The sequence below is a fragment of the Melospiza georgiana genome, chromosome 5, assembly GCF_028018845.1.
Source record: "Melospiza georgiana isolate bMelGeo1 chromosome 5, bMelGeo1.pri, whole genome shotgun sequence".
In the NCBI taxonomy this organism is placed as follows: domain Eukaryota; kingdom Metazoa; phylum Chordata; class Aves; order Passeriformes; family Passerellidae; genus Melospiza; species Melospiza georgiana.
The window spans coordinates 34,572,759-34,590,001 of NC_080434.1; the positions used below are offsets into that span (position 1 = coordinate 34,572,759).

General features: G+C 58.3%; 2 protein-coding genes and 1 long non-coding RNA gene across 5 annotated transcripts; 2 read left to right on the forward strand and 1 right to left on the reverse strand.

Annotated features, from left to right (window-relative positions):
- Window positions 1–2,490: 2,490 nt before the first annotated feature.
- Window positions 2,491–8,803, forward strand: LOC131084158 (uncharacterized). 3 transcript variants are annotated; one of them, XM_058025338.1, is made up of 4 exons: window positions 2,491–2,721; window positions 5,961–6,083; window positions 7,351–7,467; window positions 8,683–8,803. In XM_058025338.1, the coding sequence occupies exons 1-4, from the start codon at window positions 2,507–2,509 to the stop codon at window positions 8,801–8,803; spliced, it is 576 nt and encodes a 191-aa protein (XP_057881321.1). In that variant the 5' UTR covers window positions 2,491–2,506. The 3 variants fall into 3 exon arrangements, with proteins under 3 accessions (XP_057881321.1, XP_057881322.1, XP_057881320.1); XM_058025339.1 differs by lacking the exon at window positions 8,683–8,803 and adding an exon at window positions 8,074–8,305; XM_058025337.1 differs by lacking the exon at window positions 8,683–8,803 and adding an exon at window positions 7,777–8,032.
- A 26-nt stretch (window positions 8,804–8,829) lies between these two features.
- On the reverse strand, window positions 8,830–11,682 carry LOC131084159 (uncharacterized). Its single transcript, XR_009114519.1, has 3 exons — window positions 11,629–11,682; window positions 9,974–11,003; window positions 8,830–9,055 (listed from the first exon to the last, which is right to left on the reverse strand). It is a non-coding gene; the product is annotated as an uncharacterized LOC131084159 (long non-coding RNA).
- LOC131084157 (uncharacterized) lies at window positions 9,655–10,772 on the forward strand. The gene is made up of 2 exons (XM_058025335.1): window positions 9,655–10,050; window positions 10,257–10,772. The coding sequence occupies exons 1-2, from the start codon at window positions 9,655–9,657 to the stop codon at window positions 10,770–10,772; spliced, it is 912 nt and encodes a 303-aa protein (XP_057881318.1).
- Window positions 11,683–17,243: the final 5,561 nt, after the last annotated feature.

Consider the following 17,243-nt stretch of genomic DNA (forward strand, 5'->3'; position numbering starts at 1 on the left):
AACCCTGAGGTGAGCTCAGAGCCAGTGCACAGCCTACAGTCTGTGAGCAAACCCGTGCACAAACCCAGCATTTCAGAGCTTCTCTTCACATCTGGCACCCAAACCAGATTTAGATTTGCCTCACTCCTTGTGGAAAAGGAAAAAAGCAGTGAAACATGAGTTAGGTTAGTGTCTGTCTGTACAAATTCTTCCTGGGTGATAAATGATGGATTGCATTAATGGCTGTTTGCTCCCAGCACTGTTCCCCAGTGCCCTGGTCTGTAAAGCCCTCCTTTCTTTTTGCACTCATGGAAGTACAACCCAGAGCTCTGGCAAGCCCCACCTTTGGCACAGTTCCAGAAGAGCTGCCCCAGCAAATCCAGCTCCAGGGTGTCACTGCAGCGCTGGGGATGTGGGCTGGGCTCTCAGCAGCAGCAAACTTGAAAACAGTCAGATTCATGTAAATTCAGCCTATATCTCAATCCTAAAATTGCATTAAAATTAAACTCCCTGTTTCTAATTCTCATTCAGTGAAGCTTAGATGAACCTCAGAGTTTTGGTGTTGCCATGATGGAGTTATGGGAATTGATTTTGTTGCAACATGAAGTTCCAAAAATGGGAAATAGTGGCAGGTTTGGGGGCTCTTTCTGCTTTCTTTCCTTTCTATTCCTGTCTATCCAACATGGCAAAAATGCAATCTAATTGAGCAGCAGGAAGGCGACCTCCATGAAGTTAGCAAGTGAGGGAAAACAAGTTAATCTTTCAGGCTTTGAAGGAGCTGATACCAGGAAAAAAACTGTGCCTGCAATACAAAGCCAGAAGTTATCAACTATCCCAAGAGATGTTTTCACAAATCAACAAAGAACACAAGCCAGGAAAAAGAAAAGAGCATTGCTCTGCTCTGTGTCCCTAAGATGGGAAACTGAAAAGCTGTGAGCATAGAGCAGGTAGGAGCTGGCTGTCAGAGGAATGGCAGCTTCCAGCAGAACAGGGATAACTCAGGAGTCTCGGGATGAGTCTCTGCTGCCTTGCACACTGTGCAGTGTTTCAGTCAAAGCCCAGAAGGAGCAGAGTTTCCAGGCAGCCACAGAACACCACGTCAGGCCGTGCAGAACGTTTAGCTTGTGTTTTGCTTCAGCATGCTTCTATAAATTTTCAGAGGATCCATCTGGGAAGCACTTCCAGGATGGAAATGCTCTGACCTTTAGATGTTGACAGGTGAGGTGCATATTCTCATGTTCTGTATTATTGACAGTAATGGCAGCGCTTCCTTTTTTTTCTGTGAACAGTGTAAGTTTTACGTGTTTGTATGACTTCAGTATATAGTTACCCTCCTACAAAACAGAATTTTTATGCCAATGCTGTTATTGCAGGGATGTAGATGCAGTCCCACATCTGGATAAGCACATGACTCCATTCAGGCCAGTGTGTGCAATGGCACCCATCCAAGTCCTCTGCAGCACGAGGCCATGGATGTGCCCACAGAGGCAGGAGCCCAGGCATGGCAGGACTGCTCAGGCAGCTCCTGTCTCCTGCGCTCAGGGTGATTCCTTTTCCAGACCAGCTCTGTGCCAGTCCTTGCTCCTGCAGATGTGCCTGGTGCCACCTGATGTGTGGCAACTTTTAAGGGCGAGTCTCCACTGATGAGTACTGCACAGCACTGCCACTCATCCCACTCAGCACTTGGACAAAATGTAGGACTGAACCCCAGAGGTAGGAGCCAGTTCTTTGTTATTTCATTGTCTGAAACTTTTTCCTTGCAGCGTGTTTGGGGATGGGAGATAGACCTTTTTACCTTTCTGGTTTTGTCTCTTTCTGTGGTGCATCATACCCATCCCTTCCATAGCTGAACCAGTGGGTCTGAACTTTCTGACAGGAATTCAACAGAAATTTTTTCCAATCTTTTGTCCCCCTAGAAGCAGCCCAAGTTTTTGGGGCAATCAGTCTCAAAACATTTCTGTAAAATTTCCTTTTAGTTCTTGATGCTGCTCAGACCCATCAGACTGACACAAAACCCCCTCAGTACTGTCCCCAGCCCCGGTGGAATGGCTGAGCTCTCTGAACTCCAGCCTTGCACTGTCATACCATAATTACATTGCAATTGTAGATGTAATTGTGGCAGGTTCTAGGCTACTGGCTCTGAATCCTCCTGAATCCTCAGGGCTGACCGTGGCATTTGTCTGTACTTTCCTGTCACTGGGGCTGATCATTCCGTGCTTCCCAAGGGACCAAGCGCTCGCTCTGCGCAGCTCCTTGGAGCTGAGGGTGCCTGCCCACACTGAGAGATGGCTGAGTGAACGACCCCGTAATGTTCAGGTTGGTTCGGCTTATCTAGTTCGGTTCGGCTGAACGCGGTTCTGTCCCGTTCCGTTCCTTTCACCTCAGTAAACTCGCATCGGTTCGGCAAATTCCGGCCAGCGTCGGCCCTTCGGGTACGCTCGGCTGTTGTCGGCCGCACTCGGCTGTTGTCGGCTCCACTCGGCCGCACTCGGCTCTTCGGCCGTCCCTGACTCTGCTCCGCGGTGCAATGGCGGCCCGTGGCGGGGCCCCGCTCCCCGGCCTGAGCCCCGTGAGGGGACAGAGCGCTGGCACAGCCGCCTCAGCCCGGGTCACCCTGTCCCTGCCCGGGCCCGCGTCCCCCGGAGCGCGCCCTGCAGCGCAGAACGCGGCCTCGGAGCCAGGAGCGGGGCCAATGCCCTCGGCTCGGCAGCGGCGCCGGGAGGCGGCGGGCGGTGCCCTCAGGTGAGCGGCCGGAGCGGAGGGAGCGGGGCCGGGGGCACCGGGGCCGGGCACCCACAGCGGGACGGGGCTGCTTCGGGCGCTGCTGCTGCGGGGGACCCGCTGTGGGTGCGACGGGGCTGTCCCGGCCCTGCGGCTCTCTGGGATCGCGTTCCGTGGAATAAAGCTGGGGCTCGTCCCGGCTGCGGGGGCAGCGCTTTGTTGTGTGAGAAACAAAGTTCACTCCTTAGAACTTTGACACGTTTGTTAAGGGATGAAAGGCAGCGCTGGGGTGCTGGGCTGTTTGCCAGGAGCACCCGGTCACCTTAAACCGTGTTCTCTAGGTTCTGTTCCATTGCAGTGGTGTGTGCATATTCATTAGAGTTTATACATATTCTAACAGTCCTTGGAGTTTAGATGTTCTTTTGCTTGGTTTTAACCTCCGTGCCATCTTGTGGATTAAACCAATATACTTTATTTCTTCCTGTGGTGCCATCCTGTTTTATTTTCACTCCCTCGTTATTTGATAACGACCGTCAATAATTTTTTCCTTTTTTTCGGTGCTCTGGTTTCTGTTTCTGTTATCTTGTGTTTCAGACAAGATTGTCCCCAGATGTGGGAAATCACCTAATTATCTTACACCATTGTCTGAGTTCCTTACATGTAAAAGCGTTTTACCATTTCACAGTCTCTATTATGCTACAGTCTAAGATAGTATCTGTTACACTGCTGTTTACAAAAGCTCTGCAGTGCATACACGAACTGACAGATGATACTTTATCAAGAGCAGTAGTTACAGATTGCGCTCTCTCAGGGTTGTTGTGGTCAGTAATGCTGTGCCACAGCTGATACACGAATGGCAGAGGCAATAACTGCATTTGTTATGTTTCATTGTGGGCTGGGCTGGGCTCTGTGTCCCGGGAAGCAGCGGGATGGGGGTCCCCGTGCCCCCCCTGGGTCCCAGAGAGAAGCTGCTCCTGTGGCTGCAGCTGAGGGGCAGTGGGAACCCTGAGCAGTCCTGGTGGAAACCGATGGCAAACCAGGTTTGGTTGGGTTTGGGACTTGCCATTTTCCCCTGCTCCGTGTGTTTTGCCTTAGGAAACAGGAGCTGGGCCCCGAGACATTTTGTTACCCTAGAGGGGACGAGTTTATTTGTATTTATTTCCTGAGGCACTGGAACGATTTGGGTCTCAGCTGGCACCTGAGAGCCTCCTCCTGTGTCCTGGGTGGGGTGGTGGCGATCAAAGGGGTGAAAGCTGGGGCAGGAGGGTGGGCAGAGGGGAGAGCAGTGGCTCTTTGGGGATTGCATCTGGAAAGGGCCCTCAGGTTCCTGCTGGGAGCCCTGGGAACAGAGCTGGGAGTGGCTGAGCAGCGAGGACGGTGCAGCCGGAGTGCTGAGAGTGCAGAGGCTGCAGTGGGTGTTGTTTGCTGCTCTCCTGGTGTCCCATAGCCACTGCTGGGCTGGCACCCTCGGGGCAGGGGTGGCTTTTAAATGTTTAAATGCTGCAGCAGCTCCCTCAGATTGGATGGGTGTGAGGATATCCAGCTCTTCCTTAGGGCTGGGAGCGTGGCAAGGGTGCAGAGCTCATGGTCAGTCTTGTTTAAACACCTGGAATAGCAAAATATTCTAAAACAGAGACTTTGAGGAAGTAACATAGGCGAGTCTGTTGCAGGGATAGGTACAAGCTGTCTTTGTTACAGATCCACACTGCTGGATGTTTGTCAAACCCCTCTGGGGACAGACGTGTCCCCAGAGCTCCATGAACCCCTTGTTTCCTGCTGCAGGGCAGGGTGTGCCCCAGCCTCGGGGCTGTGTGGCTCCTCCTGCCTGGAGCAGGGACAGCCTGAGCTGAGCACAGAGTTGGGTTGGTGGAGCAGCTGGGGATGGATCTCTGTGTGCCTGGGCATTGCTGTGGCTGTGTCACTGTCACAGCTGCAGGGCTCCCTCAGCCCTGTGCCCTCAGCAGCACTTGGGGCTCCTGGGCTGGGCTCTCAGTGCCATCAGTGCCACTGGATGCAGCGTTGGTGTGGCTGCCATCGGCCTCTGTGCTGTGCCACCCTCGGTGCCAGGGCGCAGAGCAGTGGGCAGGCTCCGTGCCCTGTGCCAGGGCTGCCAGCAGCACTGCTGGGCACCAGGGGCTGCCTGTGGAGCTGGCACAGAGGGCACACGCTGTGCCCCCAGCCTGGGCAGTGCCGCTGGCAGGGACCGGAGTCAGCTCTGGGCCCAGAGCGGGTTTGTGCCACAGAGAGCCCCTGGGGCAGCTCAGAGATGGGCACTGCCCTTGGGGCTGGCACCGAGTGCTGCCCGTGATGGTGGTAAGGGGGAACTGAAGCTTTCCTAGAAAGGCCATCAGCTGTGAGGGGAATCTGTGGAAAACAGGTGCTTGGTGCACTGGCTGGTAGCAGGTCCTGGGCTCTTCTCTCTTCTCTTCTCTTCTCTTCTCTTCTCTTCTCTTCTCTTCTCTTCTCTTCTCTTCTCTTCTCTTCTCTTCTCTTCTCTTCTCTTCTCTTCTCTTCTCTTCTCTTCTCTTCTCTTCTCTTCTCTTCTCTTCTCTTCTCTTCTCTTCTCTTCTCTTCTCTTCTCTTCTCTTCTCTTCTCTTCTGCCCAGAACTGCAAAATCAAAAGGAAGGGGGATGTGGGGTGAAAGTTGCTTTTCATTTTTTAAGTGTTGTTGTGGATTTTGGTGTGTCAAGTGGCACTACCAAAACAGCATTGGAATAACCAAACTTTGGGACTCTGCACTTCATTCCTTTAATGTGTTTGTGTGGGTGCAGGAAATGCCAAATCCCAGAGCAATTCCATGTCTGTAACTTCAAGTGCAACATCTTTAAAACCAAGTGCTCAGTGTGGGCTTTGCATGTGGATGCAAATGGTCAAAGGCCTTTCTTGTGTCCCAAAAGCAAAAATCCTTTCTCTGTGAGGTTTTGGAGGGGATTCTCTTTGGGATTTTTGTGATGCAGCATCCCAGGTGTCCCTGCCTTTGTGCCAAGTCCAGTGGTAAAGGATGGAATGGCTGACACGTGGGGTCTGGGATAAAAATGGTTCTGTGAAATTGGGCAAAGAATGCAATATGGAAAATGAGCATCCTTTTAATGTCTGAAATAGTCAGGAATAAAAATGCTGGGAAAGGACACGTTTGTGTTTGAATTGGTGTCACCTGTCATGGGTAAAACCCATAGGGAGCAATCAGAGCAGAAGTATGAGAGCTGGGATCCTTTGACTTCCTCAGTGGACTTAATTTTCTTTTCCTCCTCTCTTTCAGGGCAGGAAAAATCACCAAACTCCTCCCATCTTTGCCAAAAGCTTTGGTGTTTGGGCAGCCAAAGGCAAGAGGCCTCAGCACCAGGGCTCTGCTGGAGGGCTCTGGTCCTGCCCACGCTGTGGGGTAAGTCAGAGGGACACAGGGCTCCTCTTTTCCTCTCTGCTGGCATTACCTGCCATGGGAATGCCATTCCTGCCAGCCCAGCCCCAGCTGTGTCTGCTGGACAAGGGCAGAGTGAAGGGACAAATGCCAGAGTTCCCTGGGGCTGAGGGAGCTGTGGTGTTGGCTGTGCCCTGAGGGGCAGCTTGGGCACTGCCTGTGCCCCCAGGACTGCTCTGGGGTCAGGAGCCCTCGGTGCATTCCCAGCCCTGCCAGGGGGGGCAGCTGGGGCAGGGCTGGGTGACAGCCTCTGCTGGGGCTGGGCAGGGCCTGGCACAGGGGCAGGGCTGGGAGGGTTTGGGAGCACTGGGAGGAGAATGAGGGATGGTGTGGGCACAGAGCTCAGCCTGTGCTCTGTCAGCACAGCCCTGCAGGGCACTGGGATCTGGGAACAGCTCCAGCTCTCCTGGTGCCAGGGATGGGCTCTGAGGGACTGGGCTCACCTGCGGCCTCCCAGGTCAGCAGGGACAAGGGGAATGTGGTGCCAGAGCTGGGCCCATCAGGCTCTGTTTCCCTCTGGGAAAGCACAACAGTCTCTGGGCTCAGGTGAGTTTCCTGCAAGTGCTTAGAGGAGCAATCCAGGGAAAAGGGAGTTCAGCAATTGCACCTGCTGCTGGGAACAATGCCTCAGGCTTGTTAGTTTGTGTCTGTGAGAAGTGGGCTTTGGGCTGGAGACTGAGTGGGAGGGAAGGGGAGTATTTAGAAATGATATCAGCATTTCTCCCAAAACTGGGGTGCAGCAGTGATGGGGGTGGTTGGGTTTGCTCTGGGCCTTGTTATTCCTTGAGCAATTTTTCAGTTCTGTTGCATGATTCACTGTCCAGTATCTTTCTACCAAAAACTGACAGGAATTTAGGTTCAGGGTTAGAACTTAGCTCCATTCACTGCAAATCTTGCCAAGGCTGGAGGACTGGGGTGATGGCTGCTCTCAGCAAAGGTTATTTATAATGCTGTGTCAGATTTCCCTCAGTGCTGGGCAGGAAAGGTGAGGGTTTGGAGCAGGAATTCTGCAAACAGGGCCTGTGTGATGGCTGATTTGTTTTGTTTTTCAGTGAGCCAGGGCTGGCACAGGGAATGGTGCATGTGCTGGTCTGGCAGTGGAGCTGCTGCCCTTTGGAGCCATTTTAAAGGTGTGATCATGGAACATTTTGGGGGCTGTTTTCAGCAATCTGGGTTTAGAGCTCCTGTCCCCAGCCCATTGCTGACCCTGACACATCTGCTCTGGTTTCAGGCTGTCCTTGCTGGAGCACCCTGGTCCCTGCCATCCCCTGGGACACAGAGGCAGCCCTGTCCCAAGTGGCTTTGGCACCTTGGCAGGAATGTGGCAGCAGCCCCAGAGCAGCTGGAGGTGAGAGCTGGGTGTGTGAAACTGAGCAGGGCTTACCTGGGGCTGGGGGAAGGGGAGGAGTTTCCATCCCCCCTGGAGCTTTCCTGCTGGGATGGGGCAGCACAGGGAGCAGAATTCATTGTGCCCCTCCCTGGGCACTGCTGCCCTTGGTGTCTCTGCTGTGCCACCAGACCGTGGCACTTTGCTGCTGTCACTGCCACTGCCACCCCACAGGGGCTGTGCCCTCCTGCCAGCCCCACCCAGGAGCTCCAGGGGGGTCTCTGTGCTCTGTTGGGAGCGTTGGCTGGGAATGTGCCTCATCCCTGGCAGGGTCCCTTTGTCCCTGGGCTGCCAGCCAGAGCTTTGGGCTGCTCAGGCTCAGGGCTGGATTGCCCAGGGCACTGAGAGGGAGCAGCACAGGGAGGGTGACAGAGAGGGGCTGGCAGAGCCCAGCTGGCAGCCTGTGCTGGTGCTGCAGGTGGGCTGGGGGCACTGCAGGGAGTGAATGTCCCTTCCCTAAGCAGCCCTACAGAGCCCAGGGGCTCCTGGAGCAGGATTTTATTCCTTACTTCCCTTTGTGCAGATTGAGTCTCCAAAGTGCCATGAGCAATTCTTTGATTTCTCTAGGAGAAAACCTCCCAGCAGAGACAGATTGCAGTGGAGGCCAGAGTTGTGTTTGGAGCAGGGAGTGCTGAGAGCTGCATCTGCCTGTGCTGCCACAGCCTGAGCACAGCCTGGGAACAGCCTGGGAAAGGGACTGGGGCATTGCTGATGCCCAGTGAAAGAACACAAACTCAGCCATTCAGCCTGACAGGCCCCTCCACCCAGAGCTCAGCACACATCCTCAGAGCTAAGTCCAGCATCTGAAGGAAAAAAAACCACAGAAGAAAAAGGTGATTTGTTTTGCTTTAAAGTTATTTCAAGTTCTTATTAAAGCCCAACCAACATTTGCTCTTGATTTTGGTTGGGTGAATAACGAGCAGTGGGCACAGATGATGCCATTCATGTAGCTGAAAACCTGGTGTAACCTAGAGGGGATACAAGAACTGTTTGTGTGGGAAAATGGAATGTGAGGGGATGTCAGGGGGAGTGAGGTGGCATTTGTGAGGGAATTGCTGAGGTCATTGGAGGGAGCCCAGCAGACAATTCCCCTGGGAAATCTGAGGGCCCACAGCCAGGACTCTCCAGGGCTGAGGGGGCAGCCCTGGGACTCACTGTGTGCTCCTTCCTTGGCAGCACCAGCAGGGAAGGGACAAGAGGATCCCTGTGGGATGAGGCTGGAGAGAGCGAGCAGAGGAGCAGCCTCAGGCTGGAGAAGGGCAAAGGGACCAACATGGTGTCACCAGGGCACCTGTGAGGAGCAGAATGGACACCTGGAGGCCACATGGAGGTGAGGAGTGGATGGTTTGGGGCAAAGTCTGAGTTAATCTACAGGGAAATAAGTAGGGGATATTTAGGAGGGAAAAGCTGAGGTGATGAGCTCACCCACTCTGGCACAAGGTGTGTTTGCACAGGCTGGGGCCAGAGGTGAAGGTCAATCCAAAGCCAGCCCTGCTCAACCTCTAAATCCCAGGATAAGTTGTACAGGCTGCCCACTGAGGGATTAAAACTACATGAAAATGAAACCAAGAGCATTGATGAGATTGTTGGGAATCCCATTAGCTTGTCAGAACTCCTAACACAGTTTTGAGCTTTGATGACAAGAATGCATTTCTTTATTTGGATTATCACTGTGTGGGATATGGGGTTTATTTGGGTTTTAAAGCCCTCATGGTGGCCCTGACACTGCTCAGGAGCTGGTAGGAAAAGCAGTCAGAGCTCCTGGCAGGCACAGGGTGTTTTCCCCCATAGTGGATTGTGGAGGAATTGTCTGAGATCTGGATTGTCCCTCTGGGTGATGCCACTTGCTGTGATTTGTGTAATTCCATACATTTAATTCCCAAAGCTTCCCAGCCCAGGGGGTTGAGCTGACAGGGCAGGACAAGGATTGTTCTCTGTGTGGTGCCCAGATTTGGGGTTCCCTGTCAGCTGTGCTGAATTACACCCAGAGCCCCAAATTCCCTGCTCCATTCCCACTGCAGTAACCTCCCAGTGCCCCATGCAGTGTGAGCATTCCCATGCAGAGCTGCTGCCTTGGACAGCAGCTGTGTCAGGAGCAGCAGAGCTTCCAAGGAAGCTCAGCAGCAGCACAGGGACAAGGACAGGGTTATGTGGCACAGAACTGGCATTTATAACCTTCAGCCCAGTGATGTCCCTGGGGGCACTGGACAGAGCTGCCTGGAACTGAGCTGGTTTCAGCCCCTGAGCTCCAGGATGGAGAACATCCAGCTGGTGTTTAAAGCAGGAGAAGGCAGTGGCCAGATGTGCTCCCAGCCTGTGCTGGGGCAGCCCCTGTGCCCAGGGGGGGACATCTCTCCCTGCAGAAGCTCAGCTCCTCTCAGAGCCTCAGCAGTGGCCTCTACAGATTCTTTTCCCTCAGGAAAGGGATGCACATCCCTGTCTTCAGCACACCTCCAGTGGGACCTACCTGTGAAAGCTTTCCACCACTTGTGCACTTGCAGCTGGATCCTGAAAAACTCCAAACTCCATCCCACTGATTTCCAGGTATCTCTGAGGGCTCCTGCCTGGGATTCAGTATCTGTGGGGGAAGATTGCCTTGGCTGTAATGCTGCTGATGGATGGTGGCCTCAGGCTGGGCAGGAGGGAAGGGATTTGGGGTGGCTGGGACATAGCTGGCAGCTGTGTGGGAGCTCTGAACCGGGAATTGCTGCGTGAGCCCCTGTGCAAACGGGCCGTGCCTCCATTCCCAGGTAATGCCAGCTGCTCCTTGGGCTCCTCCTGGGCTCTTGGTGCTCTGTGTGGGCTGGAGCATTTCCACGTGCCTGCTCAGAGCAGCCCCTGGCCCAGGAGCCACGGTGCAGGCACAGCTCCTCCTGCAGATCCCACAGACACGAGGGGCTGCTGCCTTCAGGAGCTTCTGGCTCCTCCTGCCCTGCGCTCCCAGCCCGCTGGGACACCCTGAGGGAACACCAAGGAGCACGGCTGGCAGCGAGCAGGAGACACCGAGGCCTCTGGGCCCAGAAACAGCCCCGGCCTCAGCAGCCACCGTCACTTTGAGCTGGCAACGCTCACCTGCAGGAAACGCCCCCTGCCACTCTCCAGAGGAACCCTCAGGAGCTGTCTGGTTCACTTCTTCCTGGGGAAACAAAGGGACATCGTGTGAGCACGTTTACAGCTGCTGGGTAAATCCTGGAAAGGGCAGAACAATCAGGGTCGTGGGGAAGAGTTTGGTGCTGACAGGTGAGTGCCAGCCAGTTCTGCCCTAGAGCCATTGCAGGGGCTGGTGTGTAAAGCAGCATTCACAGAAGGGAAGGAGCTGCATTTGTAGAGGAGGTCTCTTACTGGCAGCAGTCATTCCCATCCCACGCAGGACTTTGGAGCAACCCTGGGATTGGCTCAGGTGTTTGGAGCAGGGTGCTGACAAGGCTGAAAGTCTGTGATCAATGCGCAGCTGGGCCGGTCACTCCTCAGCATTTGACTCGATGATCCTCACGGCTCTGGAAATAAAGAGCAAAGAGTTTTCACTGAGTTTTCCCTCGTGTTTCCCTGGGCTCCAGTCCCACCCCAGGCACAACGGGAGCAGGAGCAGCAACGCCTCGGCCCCAGCGGCCATCCCAGAGTGGCTGCTCCCGGCCGGGGCACGGAGAAGGGGCTGCGGGCGCTGCGGCTCGTGAGGTTACCGGGCCGGGGGAGGGGGCTCGGTGTCCCCCCGGGGTTACCGGGCCGGGATCTCGGGGCCGGTACGGGCGGTCTCCGTGTCCTTCCACGCTTCCAGCCGCGATCCAGTGGCTGCTCCCGGGAAGCGTCGTTCTCCTGGCGGGCACGGCAGCAGCACAGCACCGGCTCCCTGCCGCCGCAGCCGGATCGTGCCTGGAGCCCCGGCGGGACCCAGCCCCGCGCCGGCCGCAGCCAGAGCGACAGCGCCTGTCCCGGAGCGGCTCTTCCCGCCCGCGGTGATGCCGCTCCCGATCCCAGCCCCAATCCCCCGATCCTCCGGCCCCAGCACCCCGGGTACCTACCCCAGTATCCTGCGCGCCGAGGAAAAAGCGGCTCGGCCCAGCTCCCACAGGAAACAGCGGCAGGACCGGGACCCGAATCCCCGGGCCCACATCCCGATCCTACCTGAGCGCCTCGGACCCCGCGCAGCAGCAGCCGCCGCCCCCGATCCGGATCTGCGCACAGCGCTCCGACCGCCGCTCCCGCCGCATCCCGAGCCGAGCATCCCCCGCAGAAAGCGGGACAGGCGCGGATCCGCCGGCATTTATGGGCGGGAGGGGGGCGGGGGGGAGGCGGGGCCCCGGGGGCGGGGCCGGCACAGGTGCGAGGGGCGGGGCCCGCACAGGTGAGAGCGATCCCAGTGCGGCTGCGCGGGGCGGGGCCTTGGGGGATTTAAGGCGCGGGGATGGTCCCCTCCGGGGGGGGGGGCGCTCAGGGAGGGCCCCCTCCGGGGGAGGGGGTCCGGGGGAGCCTGGAGGGGGGTAACTCCCCCTCCAGGTCCTACCCCTCCTCCGGATGGGGTCCAGCCCCAGCCCCCTCCCGGGGACTCGCTCCTCCGGACCGGGGCCGGGTGGGGTGAGGGGGTCGGAAGGGGAGGGCCGTTCGTGTGGGGTTTTTTTGTTTTACACGTGTACGTGTTTCACGGCGCAGAGTGACGTGCGCCCCTCTGCTTCCCCCCCAGCCCACCCGCCCCCCCTCCCTCCCCCCGGGCCCCGGTCCGGAGGAGGGGGTCCAGGGGGAGGGGGTGAGACCTGGAGGGGGAGTTACCCCCCCAGGCCCGGCCCCCCTCCCCCGGACCCCCTCCTCCGGAAGGGGCCCCTCCCACCCCCCTCCCCCCCGGGACCCCCTCCTAACGAGGGAGCCCCTGTAACCGGGGCCCCCCACCCCAGGACCCCCCCAGTGTGATGTAGGGACAGCCGGAGCCCCGGCGCTGTGGGGCGCTGTGTTGAACTGCAATGGGGGGACCCGCAGAGCGGCTCCGGCCCCGTGTGGGGACCCCAGCGAGGGCGGGGGCGCCGGGCTCCGGCCCTCAGGGCTTTATTATTGCCCGGCACCCCGAGCCCCGCGGTGCGAGGGAAGGAGGAGAGGGGAGGACGGGGAGACAGGAGAGATTGGGATGGTGAGGACGGGAATGGAGAGGGGTCGGAGTGAGGAGGGAAGCGGGAGAGAAAGGGAAAGGCCAGGGGGCGGGAGAAGAGGGACGGTGGAGAGAGGAGGAATAGAAGGGAGTAGCGGGGAAGGGACAGGACGGGAAGGAGTGTCGGGGGGTAAGGTTTGGGAGGAGAGGAAAGGAGCGTTTCAGGGCGAGAAGGAAGGGGCAGAAAGAAAGGGGAATACCCGGAGAAGGAAGGAGGGGTAGAGAGAGGGACAGAAGGGGAGGCCAAAACCTCCGCGCCTTACCTGCGGAGCCCGCACAGGGAGCTCCGTCCGCACCGTGCTCTGAGTGAGCAAATGGCGGTTGAGGCGATTTCCGGGGTCTAAATCACCTCCGCCCCGCCCCGCGCAGCCGCTCTGGGGCCCCGCACACCTGAGCTGGGCCCGCCCTGCACACCTGAGCTCGGGCCCCGCCCCTGGTACCGCCCCTTTTACCGCCCGGCTCCGTCCCTCGCACCGCCCTCTGTTCTTTCAGGCCCCGCCCCCCGCACCGCTGTCCCCCGGCCACGCGGGGGCGCCGCGCTCGCACCGCGTTCCGTGTCCGCCAGAGGGCGCCCTGCGGGGTCCCGGACCTACACGGCGGCTCCGCGCCCGCACCGGGGAACGGCCGCGATCCTGCAGCCGGCAGCGCCCCGTGCCCGCGGCCATCCCGGGCCCCAAACAGATCCCCGGCCCGGTGCCGCTTGGATCCGCCCGGCGGGGGAGAGGCGGCACGGCGCGGCACACCCCAGCAGCGCTTTGCCCCCCGGCCCGGGCACGGTGGCCCCGCCGCAGCGCCCCCTGCCCGCGCTCCATGGCCCCGCCCCTCGCACCTGTGCCGGCCCCGCCCCCCTGTCCCCGCCGGTCCCGGGGCCATCGCTCGGGGGCCTCGCTCGATGCCGTGCGAGCCCCGCCCGACGGCTGCTCCCGCGGGGACCGCTCGGAGCCCGGGGCGCTGCGGCGGGGCCGTGACCGTAGCCCGGGGTGCGGGGGCCGAGCGCTGCCTGGGTCTGCCGGGGGTCCCGGGCGGTGCCGCCTCTGCCCCGTCGGCATCGGGACTGGGACGGGAGGAGCCTGGCTCTCCTGAGCCCGCAGAGCCCCGTCCCGGTGTCTCCCCCGTGTCCCGGTGTCACCTTCCGTGTCCCGACGCCGCGGGCGGGAAAGGCGGAGAGGGAGCGAGAACCGCCGGCCCCGCGTTCCCGTCCCGCTCCGTCGGGCCCCGGCCCGCCTGCCCGCACCAGGGTCCCCGAGCACCGGCCGGGACCCGCCCAGGCCCGGGGACACCGCGGCTCCCGCCCCGCCTCCTGCCCCCGGCACCTCCCCGCCCGCCCGGGAACGGCCCCGGGGCCTCCGGAGCCCGAGAGCGCGGCGGGGGCTGGGCCCGAGCCCCCGAACGCCGCGCTCCCGGCTCGTCACCCACCGCCCATCGGCGCCGGGGAGAGGCCCCGTGAGTGGCCCGGCTCCGGGAACAGCCTCGGCCGGAGCTCGGGCTCCGCTGCGGAGCCCCACGAGGGAGCGCCTGAGCGCTGCTCTCAGTCCCGAAGCCGCCCCCGTGAGGCCGGGGCCGGGCCCGGACAGCGCCGGGCCGGGGCTCCGCGTTCCGAGCACTCGCACGCAGGATTTGGGCTCTGTCCCCGGGCCCCAAAATGCAGCACTTGGCCTCTGTGCTCAAGCCTGGGCGAGCCTCGTTCTGCACTCCCCAAACACAGGGCTCGAGTCCCTGCTTCACAGCCCTGGGCCTGGCCAGATGGGGCTGGGCCCAAGGGCCAGCAGCGGAGACTTTGTCCCTGAGCCCTCCTCACCTTCACCACCACAAAAAAAAAAAAAAAAAAAAAAACAAAAAAAACCAAACAACCCACAGGACTTAAGACTCCGATTCTGAGACCAGAAAAATGCCCAATTTATTAGTCTCAGTTCACAGGGTTGTGGAATTGACTGCGGACATCCCCACAGATGGTGGCAGGGAATGGACCTCTCACACACTTGATTCTGTTATGAGAACTGCTTCAGGCTAGCAGAAAACCACAGGTGGGATAGGAAGGCAGGGAGCCTCCCCTGAAAGGATGCCATAGAACGCAGCCTATCTGCAATACCGCGTTATCCCAGCAGTGTGATATCCTGTTATCCCCAGCCGGGTTTGTTGTGCCGCCTCCGGCTCACGGAGCGATGCCGCTCGTGGCTCCCGGCGCTCCCGCGGCGCAGGAGAACCCACGGATCCGCTCGGCCCGGGGGAACCGGAGGGGTGCCCGGTGCCCAGGCCGGAGCGGGCAGCAGCGGGTGACGATCCGGGCGCTCCTGCCCGGGCCCTGAGCTCAGGCTGAGGGAGCTCCCCCTGCAGCTCCCCAAGGATGGCCGCGCTCCCGTGCCACGGCAGCTGCCTTGCCTCTCTCAGGGACAGCGTGAGCTTTGGAAGAGGAACCGGAGCCCCAGCGGGCGGGGCTGGGCAGCAGCCGGTACTGAGCCCCTTGCACTGAGCGGGAGCAGAGGGACGTGCCCGAGCCCGGGACTCGCATCCCGCAAGGGCACTCGGGGGCGCGGGGTCTCTGCTCGGGCTCCGCCAGGAGGAGGAGGCGGATGGGAGTGCCCGGGAGGAGCCCGGCACTGCCAGCCGACAGGGCTGGTCCTGAGGGGAGAACTTGCTCTGTCTGTGTTCCTTGAGCGGGATTAAGGGATGGCCAGAAGCTTTAATATTCATTTTACAGACTATCGCACACCGACCGATAGCAACGTGTGTGATGCAAAACAGCCACAATGTCTGCAGGCTTCAAAACAAAGATAACGCTGTTCTCCTTTCCTTCTTTATGCAATTGCTCATAGGTAAGATTAATAACACCTGACGCTATTTTCTTTTTAAAACTCTGGCCAATACCATGCCACTGACTAGGTTTCAGAAGCAGAAAGATGACAGCCATAAATTAAACCTGATGCCAGATCTTTGCATATTTAGCTTTCCATTACAGAAATCCCGGGATGGATCCACGTGCTCCTCTGCTCCTATTATCTCAGATTTTGTCTCACTCTAATCTCATTAGGGTGCCCTAAATCCAACCAGTTCTGCTTCTCACACCAAAGCCTGCTGCCACCTCTGCTCATGACATTTGCAGGGCACACATTGCTACCACACTGATAATGGCAGAACCAATTGCCTCTCCTTCTTTCTGCAACAAACAGTTCAGCTTCTGGGGAGCTGCAGCTGTGAGACTCATGAGCAGCTCTCAGCATGATTGAAACGTGGAGCTGCTCTTTTTCAAGTCTTCCCCTGTAGAAAATACACATTGTTGTAAAATGTCACCAAAGCAGGAATTGCTGTTGAAGCTCTCTTAGCACACTAGGGAAGAGCCATTCACGGGGCTAAAAGTGTCTCATTCCCACTTTCCACTGCTCCTGGATCAACCTATGTGTTCATTTCCATCTTCCTGATGAGTCTTGATTTGTTGTAGCGGACTCAAAGCAAAGCAGAGGTGAGCAAAACCCCACCTGTTGACATGATCCTTCCAACTGCTTTTATTTATGCTGTTCCAGCTATATTTATTTCATGAATAAAAGGCAAATTAAAGAGTCTTTTAATCTCCACGGTTTCTGTTGTCTTTTGCTTGCTTGGACTTTTGCTCTCTGCCCTTTGCCAGTCTGGGCACGTTCACCTTTCAGGATTCCCATCCTCTGCCCTGCCCGGGCTGCCTCTGGCTCAGCTCCCTTGGCAGCTGCTGCTTTCACCGGAGCTCTTTGCCTTTAGCTCGTGTCCGCGTCCATCGGCCACGCCTCCCAGCTGCTCCAGCCCAAAATTCCCCCCTGTGAACAAGCAGGGATTCCCTCCCCTGGCCCAGGGAAGCCTCCGCCCCTGCACACACTACCAAGGGTCAGGGGGCTGCTCCAAACCTTGGGTGTCCCAGAGCTCCCGGCTCACTCCCAAGGCAGAGCCGGGAGCCTGTCCTAAGGACCGGGACTGCCGCACGCGGTGACCGCAGAGTCCCCCATGGAGATCGGATCCAGCCGGCAGGAGCAGGTGCAGCCAAGGCAGCCCATTCCTGCCCACCGAGAGATCTCCAGCACTGCAGCCTGGTGAGGCTGGCACACAAATCCCTGCTCTGGGGCACAGCAGCGACTGCAGCGCATTCAGGAGAAGGCACATGCACTGATCGTGGCTCAGTCCTGAGGCTGTGATCGAGATTCATTCTCAGTAATTTCAAACAATGATTTCACCCCACAGCTTAGTTCTTTCTACAGCTGGGACTCCAATAAGAGGAGAAGGGAGGCAGTTTACTGGAGCCCCTTTCCTGCCAAACACTGAGGCTCATTCAGGTCCTGAGAGACAGCACAGCCAGGGAGAGCTGCCCCTGCTCTGCTGGGATTGCACCCTGCACTCACCAGGGAGAGGTGTCTCTGTGAAAATCGGTCTCAGTATTTTTATGCCTCCTAGTTCCCACTGAAATGATTTTGACCAGAACTGAGACTGCTGAGCATCAGTGAGCAGCAAAGGAGACTTTCAGCAATCCCCATGACCTGGCAGAAATTATTGCTGCTGATGGCCTGAGCCCTGGGCTGAGAGTTACAGTGGCAGCAGCAGTAACAGCCACGCTGGCACTCCCCAGAAATAGGAGAAACTGCCC

Coding starts and splice junctions, on each gene's coding strand:
- LOC131084157 (XM_058025335.1), top strand. CDS start 9,655: ATGTGGCACAGAACTGGCATTTATAACCTTCAGCCCAGTGATGTCCCT. Junction 10,051..10,256: donor TCCATCCCACTGATTTCCAG/GTATCTCTGAGG, acceptor CTCCATTCCCAG/GTAATGCCAGCTGCTCCTTG.
- LOC131084158 (XM_058025337.1), top strand. CDS start 2,507: ATGGCGGCCCGTGGCGGGGCCCCGCTCCCCGGCCTGAGCCCCGTGAGG. Junction 2,722..5,960: donor GCGGCGGGCGGTGCCCTCAG/GTGAGCGGCCGG, acceptor CCTCTCTTTCAG/GGCAGGAAAAATCACCAAAC. Junction 6,084..7,350: donor GGTCCTGCCCACGCTGTGGG/GTAAGTCAGAGG, acceptor CTCTGGTTTCAG/GCTGTCCTTGCTGGAGCACC.